This window comes from Manis pentadactyla, chromosome 9, assembly GCF_030020395.1.
Source record: "Manis pentadactyla isolate mManPen7 chromosome 9, mManPen7.hap1, whole genome shotgun sequence".
Classification (NCBI taxonomy): Eukaryota; Metazoa; Chordata; class Mammalia; order Pholidota; family Manidae; genus Manis; species Manis pentadactyla.
This window is the reverse complement of record NC_080027.1, coordinates 40,824,090-40,838,238: the sequence shown is the minus strand read 5'-3', so window position 1 is coordinate 40,838,238 and position 14,149 is coordinate 40,824,090. Positions and strand designations below refer to the sequence as shown.

Below are 14,149 nucleotides of genomic sequence, written 5' to 3'. Positions count from 1 at the left end.
TGGGGACCTTGCCTGCAGCCGCAGGGCGTGGCTGGGGCCTTCACCTCAGGTAAAAGATGAGCCACCTTTTGGGGAGAGAAATGCTAAGCAGAGAGGCTGGGGGCAGGAACATAAGTGAGCCCTTCCAGAGAGCAGGCCTCTGTCCAGCTGGGGAGTCAGGTAGGGGTGTGGTCAGCAGCTAGGACTGGGGTGTGGGTGAGTTAGGGCTTGTGGAGGGAGAAGATTTGGATGGGCCTCCATGAAGGGAAAGGACAGAGCTTCCTTAGGTGATGATGTCCCTTGAGTCACAGATAAACACTTTCTCTCCACAAAGGGCTGGCAGCAGCCCTCCCCCTCCTCAAACCAGACAAGGCTTGCCTCAGGAAGATGTGGCCACAACCACAGCTAATGACACCAAACACCGTGGGTCTGTCCCCACCCCGTATCTGGGGCAGCCGCCATCATCTCCTCCCAAACTAGGAAACAGTCTCCTAGCTGGGCCTCAGCCACCACCCTATCCCTCCCACCCATTCCTCATTCTCCAATCAGCAGCCAGAGAGATCTTTAAAACGAGATTTGATTATGTCACTCAGCTGCTCTAAATGCTTTGGTGACTCCCAAGGCTTTTCAGACAAAGGCCAAATTCCTGACCATTGCCACAGGCCCTGCTGGGCTGGCCACTGTTTCTTCTCCAGCCACATCTCCAACTATGCCTCCTGGCTTGTGGGGCCTCCCACACCCTGGCTGTGCTTCATTTCCTGGGATGTACCAAACTCTTTCCTGCTTGGAGCCTTCCGTGCACCTTCCTTTGCCTGGAATTCTCTTCCCCTCACTGTCACCAGCTGAGGCCAGCTCCTTACTCTGTTCTCAGCTTGAATGGCACTTCCTCTGGAGAATCTCCCCAAATCTCTCAGTTTAAACTAGATGCCTCCCCCCATTACCATCGCTCATCTAGTTCTTCACTTTTCCTTCTTAGCACCTATCACAGTGTGTAATGATATATTAATTTGTGTGACTATTCAACATCTGTGTTTCCCACCAGATTATAAATTAATTCCACGAGGCCACTGCTATCTGGACTGTCTTGTTCGTGAGAATCCTATGCCGAGCACAGAACCTGACATATAGTAGGAACTCAATAACTGTTCAATAAAGAAAACTGCAGTGGTAGCCAAGAGGGCAGGCTGGCCTATCTGAGGGCTACAGGCCAGGGAAGGTTTCAGGGACAAGGGAAATGGAGGTCTGGTCCGCAGATCTTAGGAGATAAAAGAAAAGAAGGGACGGGGAGTGACATTCTGGGGAAATGCTGACACTGCTGAGCACCAGCTATGTACCAGGTGCTGTCCCATTACATTACCCCGGCCCTTACCATCTTCAGCATCACTCCCATCTGCACCCCCATCTTTAGGGGGATGTCCCACTAGCTGGGTGACCTGGAGTAAAATAATCTCTCCGAACCTCAGTTTCTTGATCTGTAAAATTGACTTGCACCACCAAGCTCCGGGGATTGTTATGAGGGAGGATCAGAGCAGGGCATGGTGTGCAAAGTACCACCGACCCACACCATATGCAGTAGTGTGTGGTGTGTGGGGTTCTGGAATCAGACTGCCTGGGTTCGGAGCTCAGGTTTGCCTCTTACCAGCTGTGTGAGCTTGGGCAAGTCACTTCATTCCTCTGTGCAGCCTGTAAAATGGGGTTAAGAATAACTTTGGAATTGCTCTGGTGAGTAAATGAGGTAATCTATTAAAACACCTAACGTGGTGCCTGGCACACAGGAGGTGCTCAAGAAATAACACTTATTAGTATCCCTTCCTCTCCTCTACCACCGCAGAACTGTAGAATGTCAGAGCCAAAAAGACGTGAGGAATCACCACTTAAGCCCCCAATTCAAAGAGGGACACTGAGGCCAGGGAAGGGTAGAAGTCGTGAGGGAACCGGGGCTCTGGGTCCCAGCCTGGAGTACGTCTCCTCCGGACTCATACCTCAGCTCCCTGGTGCCCCCGGCCGGCAGCGCGGCCGGTCCTGCCTGGGCGGGACTCGGACGTGGGTGCCCTCCGGCCCGGCCACACCCCCTCCCCGCCCCTCGGCTCCGGCGGCGCGGGAGACGCCGGCAGGAGCTACAGCCGCTGTCTACGCTGCCCCTCAACGTGCGGGTCGCCTCCCAGCGCCCGAGCGAGAGACGAGAGGGCGCTGCGCCGCAGGTGAGGGCTGTGCCGGGTGGGCACGAGGGGCAGGAGGTGCGGGTGCAGGGTACGGGGTAGGCCTGACCTCTCCAGGCTGGCGTACCTGGCCGGGTGAGGTGCGCGCGCGCGCGCGCGCGTATGTGTGTGTGTGTGTGTGAGAGAGACGGTTAAAGAGAGAGATGTGGGCAGTGTGTGTGTGCTGGGCTGTGTGCATTAGTGTGTGGAGTGTGCATGGTGTCCAATGTGTCCAATGGATTGTGGTGTGTGTCTGCATGCAGTTGGTGTGGTACCTCTCTACTTCTGTCAGAGTAACCCAGAGGCTCCACATGTGTTGGCGCCATGCCTACATGTGTGTTGTGCATATTGTGAGATGTGTGCTCTGTGTGTGGCACACCCATGGCCCTGTGTGGTGTGCTGAGCCAGGTAATGGAAAATGAGACACATTTGTGCAGCCATAGTCACTGACAACGTTTTGCATGACCCAGGGCGGTTCTGACTTTTCCACCCAGCACGTCTAAGGGCTTGGAGAGTGAAAGCTCAGCCTGTGTCTGGGTGGAGGAAATGCAACCAGTCCCAAACTCACTCACACACACACACACACACACACACACACACACACACACACACACAGCTTCTTTAAAATATCATTTTTTAATCTTCAGAATACATGTGGATTTTGCATTCCCTCTGTAATATTTCTGCATTTGTTTTAGCATAATAATATTGTTCTGGAAAGTTACCATGCAGTTAGTTGACTCAAGACTTGGTGATCAGCTGGGTTTATCCAGTGGTGGGAGCCCTCTGCCACCTGTGGGGTAGAAGTCCCCTGTCTGTCTTCCAAACTGAGATGGCAGGACTTAAATCAAGTGGTTGGTAGGTGGTCATGCTGTGAGTGCATGTGTGCAGCACAGGTGTGTTGTGGGAAGCTGGAGTTGGGTGTGGCCATGGGCACTCTGTGTGCAGGAAGGGGTCACGGTGGCATGGGGGTGTGTTCCACACAGAGGGACTGTGGTGGGGTCTGTCTTGGTCACTTCTAGTGCAAGGGCAGGGGGACTGGGCCTCTGGGGAGGAGCCCTGACCATCAGTGAGATTCTCCCCTTTTCTCTGCTGGCTGGGCAGGAAGAGGCTGCTGGGCCCAGGGAACCACAGGGAAGGGGGTGTTCCTATAGCAGGCCACCATCCAGGACTGTCGAGGTGGCTGTGTTATTGAGGCTTGGTTTGAATCACAGCTCTTACACTCTCCACATATAGGACCTTGGTCAAAACCTCTCTGCACCTCAGTTTCTTACTTTATAAAATGGAGATGTTAGTATATTTGCCTTGTTGGGTTATTGTGAGACTAAGATCCTGCATATAAAGTGCTTGGTACAATCTCTAACCCTTAACAGCCAGTGATTAAACTGCGATGATAGTGATGGAGCTCCACACGAGTCCATGCCCACCCCAGGAACCCCAATTTCCACAGAATCAAGACCTCCCATGAGCTTGGCAGGTGGGAACCTAAGAGCCTCCAATCTCAGTACATCTGGGGGTCCATTCCTGTCCCAGGCTCCATCACTATGAACTCTCAGGGACTCTCTGGCTCCTGGGAAGACACAGTCTTGAAAGATACCAAGTCTCTGGCAAGGCCCAGGATGGAGCATGGGAGGGAGGCTGGAGAGAAGTGCAGGGCAGCTGTGGGGCCTGGACAGAGACCCCTCTCTCCTGACAAACACAGGAGGAGCAGAAAAATGCTAGCCTGTGCCCTTGAGTGTGTGTGCGTGTTTGGGGCCTGGCAGGGGTAGGGGCAGGAACGTCCTCTGCCTGGAATGAGGAAGGTCAGGAAGTGCAGGATCAGGGATGTTTGGTCCCTGCACCAAGGCAGGCCCTGAGAGCTGGAGGGAAGCTGGTAGGTCAGAGTTCGAGCAGGTGGGTCTGAGCTCCAGGCTGAAGTGGGCCATGAGACCCCTTAGGCTGAGCTTCATTTTGGGGGGAAAACATTTGTGTTGGCAGAGCAAGAGCCCTTTTCCTGGTGACTTCACTGGGGTAATTTGGAGAAGGTGCCCAGAGGCCTCAGAGGAGGAGGGGACATAAAAGGCAGTGTTGGGAGCTGTGGAAATATATTTAGAGAGGGCACCTAAATATATCCCATGGTGGCGGGGTGCTGTGATGGGCTGGCGGCAAGGCCAGGGCCAGGGGAGAGGCAGACCACTGTCCCCACTGTCCCTAGGAAAGGAGTGTTGGGCCTCAGAGGCTCTGAGTGCTGCTCCAGAGGTCGGGGCAGCAGGGGGCCTGATCCAGCGCTGACTAGCTGGGTGACAAAGCCAGCCCTCTCGTAGGCTGTCAGAGAGGTGGGACAAAGTGATACTGCTGTCACTTCCGTTCTCCATTCCTTTTAATCCACAATTCCAGCTATAATTATTTATGACCTTACAGCCTTAGCCCTGAAAGTCTATAATCTCAGCTCAAACATTCTAAAAATCTATGAGCCAAACTCCAACTTTCTGTGCTCCAGCTGTAACAGTCCCTGACTCCAGCTTGAGTGTTCAAGGATTCTGACCCTGGCTCTGGCAGTCTGACACTTTGAAGCTTATAAACTACCAGGGATGGTATACTAGAGTTTACATCTGCAAAATTTGAAAAGCCCCAGGAAAGTTCCCTCTATAGCTAGCCACAGCCATTGGAGCCATTCCCCTGGGCTGAGAAAAGGTTCTTGGTAAAATGGCCACATGTTTCCTGGGGTGGACAAGCCCAGAGGCCCCTCGTCCTCAGGGCAGTGGGGGTGCTGGGAGTAACTCATGGCTCTCAGGGAAATGTGGCCCTGGAGAGGGAATGTTTGGATCTGGGGTTGTCATGCCTTCAGGATGAGGGAACTGTGAGATCACTGGGTTTCTGGAGGGGACATGAAGAGAAAGAAGGTAGAGAATAAGAAATGTGGCTGAGGAGGCCCCAAAGGCAAACTCATTCCATCTGAGACTCTCCAAGCACCTTAGGCTGTAGAAAAGGCTCCTGTGGTATTAGCAAGAACAGCGCCATTCATGCACAGCCATGTTTGAGCTCAGTGTGGGCTGACGGCCAGTCCTGGCTTCAGCTGTGTGACTACGGACAAGTCACTTTCCCTCTGCAGACCTCATTTTCCTCATCTGCCAAACTGGCATCCAGGAGTAAAGCTCCTGGTCCCCTCTCTCCTACCACCGAGGACATCTGCGTGGTCATGGAACACCTGGTCCTGGGCCCTGTCTATAAGCATTAGCTGAGTAAGCGAGAAGTGAATGAAGAAATGAGTGGTCAGATGAAGAGAGGTGGAGATAGAGCACAAGGCACCAGGGCTGTGAACTCACTTCCCCTCCTCCCTGCACAGCCCCAGCCGGTGTGTGCGAAATTGACCTGAGAACTAAAGGAACTGGGTGATTGGCCGAGAGTGTAAGAGACTGGGTGGGGCGTGGGGACTCCCTGTGCCTTGCACTGCCAGCTTCACCAAGCCAGGGCCAGGCACATGGGATGCCTTCCGTGATTCTCTCCCCACCATTGCCCCCAGGCCCTGAGCTGGTGACTGAAGGAAGGAACTGTAGCTTCAGGAGCAGCAGTTCGGGAGGCTGGGGTGGCGAGCAGGAGCCCCCGCAAGGTTGGTGGAGAATGGAGGCCAGGAAAGTCCCAGGCCCCCAGGCTGTGTGAAGCAGGGTGAGAGTGGGAGTGGCCCACATTTGGGCTGGTATTGGCACAAATGAAGAGAAGGCAGGTAGCACCCATTTACCAGGAACCTACTCTGTAAGGTGCTGTGCCCAGTTCTTACCTGTGGGCTCTCTGTCCTCCAGACATCCAGGCAGGAGAGAAGGGTTTGGGTGCATCCTGGGCTGCTTCCCTCATTTCTCCTTCTTCCTCACTTTCCCCATTCATTTATCAAGCCCCATTGAATTTGCCTTCCAAATATCTCTCCATTTGTCCCTTGTCTCCATTCCTGTGACTTAGGCCCAGCTCGAGAATCCTCACAGCCTCCCCACTTGCAGCCTCATCCTTCTTCTCCTCCTTTTTCCTTTGGCTGCCAGGAAGCTCAATCACCATCTGAGTCTAGGTTTCTGTTACCGTTTTTCCTGCCCTGCCTCTAGTAGGATCATGTGTCATATATGGCTATTGTCTGAGCTGCCTCCAGCCCATTATGAACAGAACTGTAAATTCCAAAGGAATGAATAAGTAAAATCTGGTATTTCCTGGATTCTTACGAAGATGTCCAAGGGCTCCTTAAATTTTTCACTTTTCTTTACTGCTTCTTTCAGCACATTGACTCCTACCCATTCATGGAGATACTGCTGCTGAATGGGGCAGAGTATTGGTTCAAAGCATTGTGTTCAAGTCCTGCCTGTGATACCACTAGCTATATGAACCTTACTTAACTATTCAGTGCCTTGTTTCCCCATCTGTAATATGGGAATAATACCTACCTCATATTGGGTGTATGAGGATTAAATGGGATAGTATGAGCAATGTGGTGAGCACAGTGTGTTTGCCAATACCGGTATTACCAGAATGGGCCTTGCCATCCTGGGAGGGCTGGCAGGAAGGGGGGCTGGCTCTCCTGGAATGTTCTATGGCAGTGCTTCTCAAATGTCAATGTATGCCTGAATCCCTTGGGGGTCTGATTCAGTAAGTCGAGATAAGGCCTCAGGGTGCATTTCTAACATGCTCTCAGATGATGCCAAAGCTTCAGAGCAAAGTGCGCGCCTCAATCTTTACCATGAAGACTTACGCCAGGCTGTGGCTGGGATCCATGGAGGAGACCAGACAGGAATGGAGGAGCCTTGGGCTGCTGTCCTGCCCACCCCATCCTGAAGCTCTGAGGAGGCTGGACTCCAAGTGGAGGCTGAGACAAGGACTGAGGTGTTCTTCATCACCAGGCTGCTGACACTCAGAAGAGCTCACTCAACAGAGATTGAATGAGTAAATGAACCAAACTCTAGCGATGTGAGGGCTCTGGGGGCATGGCTGGCTTCCCTCTAGAACTCCTCTTTCCCACATTCTGACCTTGAAGCTGCCAAATCCAGAGTGATTGATTAGTCTAAGGCCTCCCTTTGAGCTGGTGACATAGGGCCAGGCAGTCCAAGACCACACTCCTGAAGGGACCTTTGCCTGATTTTTCTGAGCATTCTGGCCAGGGCCTGTGTGGGATGGCTGGAGAAGCCAAGCTGGACAAACATCCATGCATGGGGAACACCTTAGCTTCTCGGGAGGGACTGAGGCAGGACCTGGGTATCCGAGGACTCAGCTCTTCCCCTTTCATCTCTTTCCTGATCCTGAAAGTTCTTTGTGTGAAACTTGCTGCAGAGCTGAACAAGAGCCCCATATGTGCTGGGGTGGCGCATGCATGGGTGTGCTTTAGGTGGGTATGTGTGTGCATGACGGGAAGTATGCTCCCACGTGTGGCAGGTGCCTAGGAATGTGCACATATTTGGACCTACGGGGGTTACACGGGGCCATGCTTGGGTCTGGGTGTGCTGCATGCATGCCAGTGTGGGGTTGCACTGTCAGACACATGCTCCTTCCTCTGCCATTTCTCTGTGGCTCCTCTGTGCTTTCCTATGTATGGTGGGAAGTGGCAGACCCCAGACTCTGGACAGAATGAGTGCCCAGGTTGAGAGAAGGGAAGCTGAGGCACAGCAAGAGATACCAGCCTCTCTGACCTGAGGAGGCCACCAAGCACATGCCTACCAGCCTGAGTAGGACCTACCCTCTTTGGAATCCCAGAGCGCTGAGTCTCCTTCAGACTGGGACCAGGCGGTCTACAGTTTCAGACTGAGGGCTGAGAGTAGTGTTTCCCCTCTGGCCCCTGGAAGCAGCAAGGGGCCAATGGGCAGTGGGATGGAGGACATGGTTCCTGCTGCCAGTGGCTCATCACAGGCCGCAGAAACCCTTCTCACTGCCCAGCTCATGTGGGCAGGAATAGCTCCATTCTATAGCTGGGGAAACCAAGGTACAGGACAAGGTGAGACTCACCCAATGGAGTAGCCAGTGCTGCACTGTGAGTCCAGCTCAAGGCCAGGAGGGGGACCCTGAGACCCAGCTGGCAGTGGCTGCTTGGCGTGGGGCCTCTGGAGGCAGGGTTCTAAGGTCAGTTTGGCCAGTTTGTGGTCCCGTCATCCAATAAAGACATGTTAGTTTAAACTGCAAAGTGCTTGACTATTGTATGGAGCTGAGGGGTTCCTGCTGGTGACTAAGGGCAAGAGGGTGACTGTGGAAGTGTCAGTGCCCAGAGGCAGCAAAGGGTCTGAGGACCCTGGAGGCAGGGCTTTGGCCTTGGGCACACACCCACCGTGAGGAGCCTGCACCCAGCGCTCAGTCTAGCCTGCACCTGAGTTAATCCTCTAAGCCTTCCTCCTCTTCTTGTGTAGCTGCTTTTGTTCCTGGGGAAAATCGAGAGCCTGCAGTGACCAGAAACCCCATAAATCTCCTGAGGCATCTGGGCCTGCCTGGGATTATGGCAAGGACCGGAAAGCCTGACAGATCAAAGCCTGTGAACTGGGGGTTTGTGGGCCCCCCAGGAGTGGGCACATGTATGCATGTATATACCACATGCAGAGACACATGCACAAACATGTGTAAATGTACACACTCCAAGGCCACTCACATGGATGCACAAATGTGCCATATATACAAGGGTGCAAGTCCAAAAGTGTGCCCTGTGAATACGTGTGCATATTCCAGGTCAGAGCCACCCCGGGCTGACACCCCTGCCCAAGGCAGACATGCGTGTATCAGACATCCTTGTAATGACAGCCTTTCCCAGCCTGGAGGACCTGGGGTAGTGGATGGGTGAGATCAGAGTGACCGCAGGCCTTGGCCTTCTCCTCCCAGAATGAGCCCTCCCAGCCCTCGCAGCCCAGGCCCTCCTGTGCCTCCCCACTTGCCTTCTCACCACAGGGACAGAGAGGTTCTCCTGTCAGCGCTGACCCGCTGGTTGGGAGTAGAGGTGGCTTTGGCCTTTCTGTAGAACTGGTTCTCTGGGCTTCCCACTTATCTCCCATCAAGGGTCCAGGGCCTGCACTGGGGGCACCTTAGACTCCCACATATGTGAGGAGACTACTTTTCAGAAGGGCAGGGATATTGAGTATAAAGTCTGAAAACTGCCTTCTTTCAGTGTCTTGCTCATTCTTCATGACAGCCCCAAGATACAGGTACTGTCATTTCCTCCATCTGACAGATGAGGGAACCAAGGCCCAGGGAGGGATGGGACCTGCCTGAGGTCACACAGCAAGATGAGGCACAGTTAAGCAAAACTCTAGTCTCCCAAGCTTGGGCTGGGGAGAAGTGGTTTCAGCCTCCTCTGGGGCTTAGAAGATAGGAATTTGGCCTGTCAGAGCTGGAAGGATGGGGCTGGGACCACCAGGTGGGCCCAAGGGAGGAGCACTTCACACTCATTTACCAGAAGCTGGCTGAGGGCACAGGCAGGCCCCTCTGAGGCCAGCACTCTGCTGTGAGGCTCAGCCCTTAGTCGGCTCTTATGTACACGCCAGAGGAGAAGGCAGGCAGGGGGACAAGGATACCTTCACCTTGCTGTGTGACCCAGGCAAGTCCCTGCCCCTCTCTGGGCCCAGCACCCTCTCAACAATGGAACATTGAGGATAACTGGGGGGTGTACTCCCTGTCTGAGCCTGCAGAGGGCTTCTGCTGGGCTGTGAGTGGAAGGCAGGCTCAGGATGCACCATGCTCTGGGGGTCCTGAGCTGGGGCCTCTCCCAGGGGAGCCTTGTCCTGCTGCTGAGATCCACTGAGGCAGGACCTGGCACAGAGTGGGGGTTCAGACTTGGGGTCTCCTCCAGGCTGGGCAGGAGGTGGTGTTGTAAGAAGAGGACCTAGTGAATCCAGAGGGCGCCTGTGGAGGCTGACTGAGATCGGAGCCCCTCGCTTTCTGCCCCTTACCCTCCCTTGTGTTTCTCTATTGTCTTATCTACCTGACGTGCTATATACTTACTCATTAACTAAAATAGACTATCTCCCCTGCTAGAATGTAGGAGCTACAAGGGCAACAACTTTGTTTTGTGCTCTCAAGTGCCTTGAACATTACCTACAAAGAGTAGCTGCCCAATAAGTCCTTGTAAAGAAGGAGGAGGACAAATCTTAAGTAAAGGGAGGAGGCCACCCCAGGCCCTCCACTGGCCTGAGGCAGAGTCTTCCTGATTGCCTCAAGGCTGGACTGGAGCTGGGGAGGGGACAGTGGCCTTGGCTCAGCCTTTCCCCCCAAAATCACCCTCAGTCTAAAGAGCCATCCTCAGTTTCCAGGGGGAGGGGGAGCATCCGGGCCAGAGCCACAGACAACACAGCCGTTAATCTTGGGTTCTCAGTTTCCCTTAATGGACCTGGAAGTCCCAGGCACTGCTAAGAAATCCAGGTTAATTGTTCCCTGTGGCAGCAATGATCAGGGCCAGGACTCTCTCCAGACTTAAGAAAGGCCAGAAGAGGACTGAGAGGTGGGGTGGAGAGGAGGAGAAAAATGGTTATCAATGATTGCCTCTCCTGTGCCAAGCCCTGGTCCTTAAATGTTGTCTCACACAATCCTCCCAACAGCCCTCAGAGCTGCACGGATGACACCCACTGCGCAGGTCGCACACTCCGAGGGCCAAGAGCCTGCCTGCGGCTGGGGAGGGGCTGAGGCAGCCTTGGTGTTGGGGGCTTGAGCGCAAATGTTTTTTGAGATTTGGGTCCCAGCCCTGCATGCCTGCAGCTCTGTGCTGCAGCCACTTACTTCCCCTCCTCAGATTTCTCAGTTTCCTTATGTGCTGCCTCTGGGGACTTTTGTGAGACATACACGTGACAGCTCGTGGCTGGCGCAGGAACTGGCCATCAGTAGGGATTGCTCCAGGAGTCAAAATTAACTCCAGCACTTCATGGCCCAAGGTGGAGCTCACCAACTCCTGGTAAGTGTCCTGGGTTAAAGCCCAGAGGTGCCCCAGCTCCTGCCTCCTCTCGGAGCTCCACAAAGTCCACTTGCAGCCGCTGTGGCTCATCACAGGCCGGAGTGGGCAGGGGAGCTGACTCGGGATCCTCCTCCTTTCGCCTGCCTGTCTGTGCATAGAGCCTGCAGACTGCGCAGCGGGAGGGTGGAGGTGGTGGAGGCGTCGGCGCTGGGCCGGGCCACCGTGGAGGAGTAGAAGGCTGCAGGCAGCACCAGGGCCTGTGTGGGCCTGAGTTGGTGGCCCAAGACCCTTTCCCTCTCTGGGCCTCCATTTCTTACTCTGTAAAATGGGGGTAACAGTGACCTCTCCCTGAGTATTTGAAAACTGTTAAGTGTTGTATGCTGTGAGGTTCCCTGTGGAGGAGGCTGGGCCCAGCGCTCAGAGGAGACCCTCGGGGAGCTCCTGCTGCTGCCATCCCAGCTGACTCTCAAGCCTGGAGCTGACCCCATGTGACCAGGGGGAAGATGGGTCTCTGGGTCCAAGCATGACTTGCTAATGGGAGGGGAAGCAGGGTCAGTGAGTGTATCTGGAGGGAGCTGGGTTAAAACGTTTCTGGGGTCTCTGTTGCCATTCAACACCTGCTGGCACCACTGTGGGGGGGAATGTCTGAGGCAGCACAGCCCTGGAGATGGCCATTGGCCTCTTGAGTCTTGACTGGCCTCTGCTGCAATGGGCACCTGTCTCCAGGCTCTGCCAACTCTCCTCTAGGGAGGAAAAATTTGAATCTTAGATTTCACACTGGACAAGAAGCTCCAACTTCTCTGAAAGTCAGCTTCCTCAACTGAGAAATGGGGATAACAACCATCTTGGCTGCATTTGCTCTTATGTGAAGCACATAGTAGGTGTTCAGTAAATGGTAGGCATTATGATTATTGCTTAACCTTCTCTTTCAGCTCAGTATTGACTGAGCAATTTATTCATTTGTTCTTTCATGCAGCCTGCTAGGTAGGCTGCAACAGTTAAGAATAAAGTTCTGGAGTTAGGTAGGAGTTAAAACCCTATCCATGTCTCTCGCCTGCTCTAGAATGGGTCATAAGCCAGTTCAGAAACAGTCTCTTCACCCCTTGGTATCAAATGAGACAACAGATGAGAAGGCTCTTTGTAAAAATACCGTGCCGCTGATGGTACATGTGTGTGCAAGCCCTAGGGGGTGTGTGCATGAGTGAGAATGTGTAGCTTGCCAGTGTGTGTGCATGTGTGTGTAATGTGTGTGTGCACACATTCCCCTGGTCGGCTGGGTGGGATACCTCCTCACTGCCCAAGGCTCCCCTGTTTGGCTGGAACTTTTCTCCTTAAACTTGCTATAATCTTTTTTCATGTTTCCTCACTATTTCTTAGTTTACCAGAAAGGGAGCGGGCTGTGGTCTGGAAACCTAGCAATTGTCTCTAAGCCTGCCGACTCTTCCCTCCTTCCGCCTGCCCTCGCCCCATCCTGTGGCCGCCCCTGGAGGCGCAGCTGCTAGGCGCTCCAGTGTGGCACAGTCTGCAGGGCTGGCAGCTTGCCTGGCTCCTCTCTGCAGCCCACCTGCCACCCGCTTTTCCCTCCAAGGCTCTGTGCTGGCTGCTCTCACATCACTGTCCCATGGATTCCTCACAATATCCCAGTGCCCCCCCACCCCAGAAAAGCTCTTATTATTCCCATTTTGCAAGCAAGGAAATGAAGTCTCAATGGGGGGAATGGCTTTCCCAGAGTTACCCAGTCAACTAGTGGCAGTGCTGGGGTTTTAACTCCTACCTAACTCCAGAACTTTATTCTTAACTGTTGCAGCCTACCTAGCAGGCTGCATGAAAGAACAAATGAATAAATTGCTCAGTCAATACTGAGCTGAAAGAGAAGGTTATGCAATAATCATAATGCCTACCATTTACTGAACACCTACTATGTGCTATGTGCTTCACATAAGAGCAAATGCAGCCAAGATGGTTGTTATCCCCATTTCTCAGTTGAGGAAGCCGACTTTCAGAGAAGTTGGAGCTTCTTGTCCAGTGTGAAATCTAAGATTCAAATTTTTCCTCCCTAGAGGAGAGTTGGCAGAGCCTGGAGACAGGTGCCCATTGCAGCAGAGGCCAGTCAAGACTCTTAGGAAGCTGTGTCCCCAGAGCTCTACCCAGTGACACCCACCCTCACTGCTCCTGTCCCTGGGGCATTTCCTCATTTGTCTCTGAAATGGGTTTCTATTTCAGTCTGGGCTGGGATCTGCAGCCCAGCTCTGTCTCTTCCTCTCTAACTGCTGGCAAGCATGTAAGGCCCAGTGCCCTGCCCTGGGTATGACAAGGTGCCTCCTGTTCCCCCTGCCCCAGGGCCTGCCCTGTCCTTAACAGTTCCCATGTGGAGGACATGCATTGTGGGTCTGTGGAGATGGCCTAGGTTGGGTCAGTGGCACCTGTGTCCAGCCCTATGCTGGATGCTAAGAACCCAGCGGTGAGTAGATCTAGCCCTCTGTTTAGCAAATTAAGAGACTGGGTTCTGAGGCCTGGGTAGGCTCAGTCTGTAGTAGTGGGACAGAGCCAGGCATCCTGACACCCAGTGTAGCACTTGTTTTCACAGCCTGGGTCAGAGCAAGGGTGTTCTATGGCTCCAGGAGAGATATAACCTGTGGCATCTAGGAGGCACATCTCAGCTTAAAGGGATGATGTTGTTTCTGTGAAGCCCAGATGAGAAGTAACCATTCAGCTCAGCCAAAAGTTCCCTGAGTGCCTTCTATTAGGGGAAGGCAAGGAGCAGAGGATACTATTAGAAGAGTAAAGAAATCAGATGCTAAAATCAAGAGCTGGATTTGAATCTGGACACCAGCATTTGCTTGCTGTGAACTCAGACAAGCTATTTAACTTCTTGAAATCTAAGATTCCCCATTTATAAAATGGGATAATAGAACCTACATAACTAGCTCATGGATTGGATTAAATAAGGTAATGCACACATTACTTGTAGGTTCTTAGGAAGTTTTAGTTCACTGCCCTCCTTGCCCTGGAGAGAAGGGAGATACCTTTAGGCTAGTCTGTTGGTTGAGGCAAGAGACAAAATTGTAAGATGTTAGAACAAATTTTGCAGATTCACCAACAC

The 14,149-nt window shown here is 53.2% G+C and overlaps 1 protein-coding gene across 1 annotated transcript in view; it reads left to right on the top strand.

Annotated features, from left to right (window-relative positions):
- Positions 1–2,092: 2,092 nt before the first annotated feature.
- P2RY6 (pyrimidinergic receptor P2Y6) overlaps positions 2,093–14,149 on the top strand; it is a 34,239-nt gene continuing 22,182 nt past the window's right edge. The window contains exons 1-2 of the mRNA XM_036888627.2: positions 2,093–2,180; positions 10,888–11,046. Coding sequence (XP_036744522.1) covers positions 11,017–11,046 — 30 coding nt within the window. The 5' untranslated portion in view covers positions 2,093–2,180; positions 10,888–11,016. The remainder of the gene's footprint in view (positions 2,181–10,887; positions 11,047–14,149) is intronic.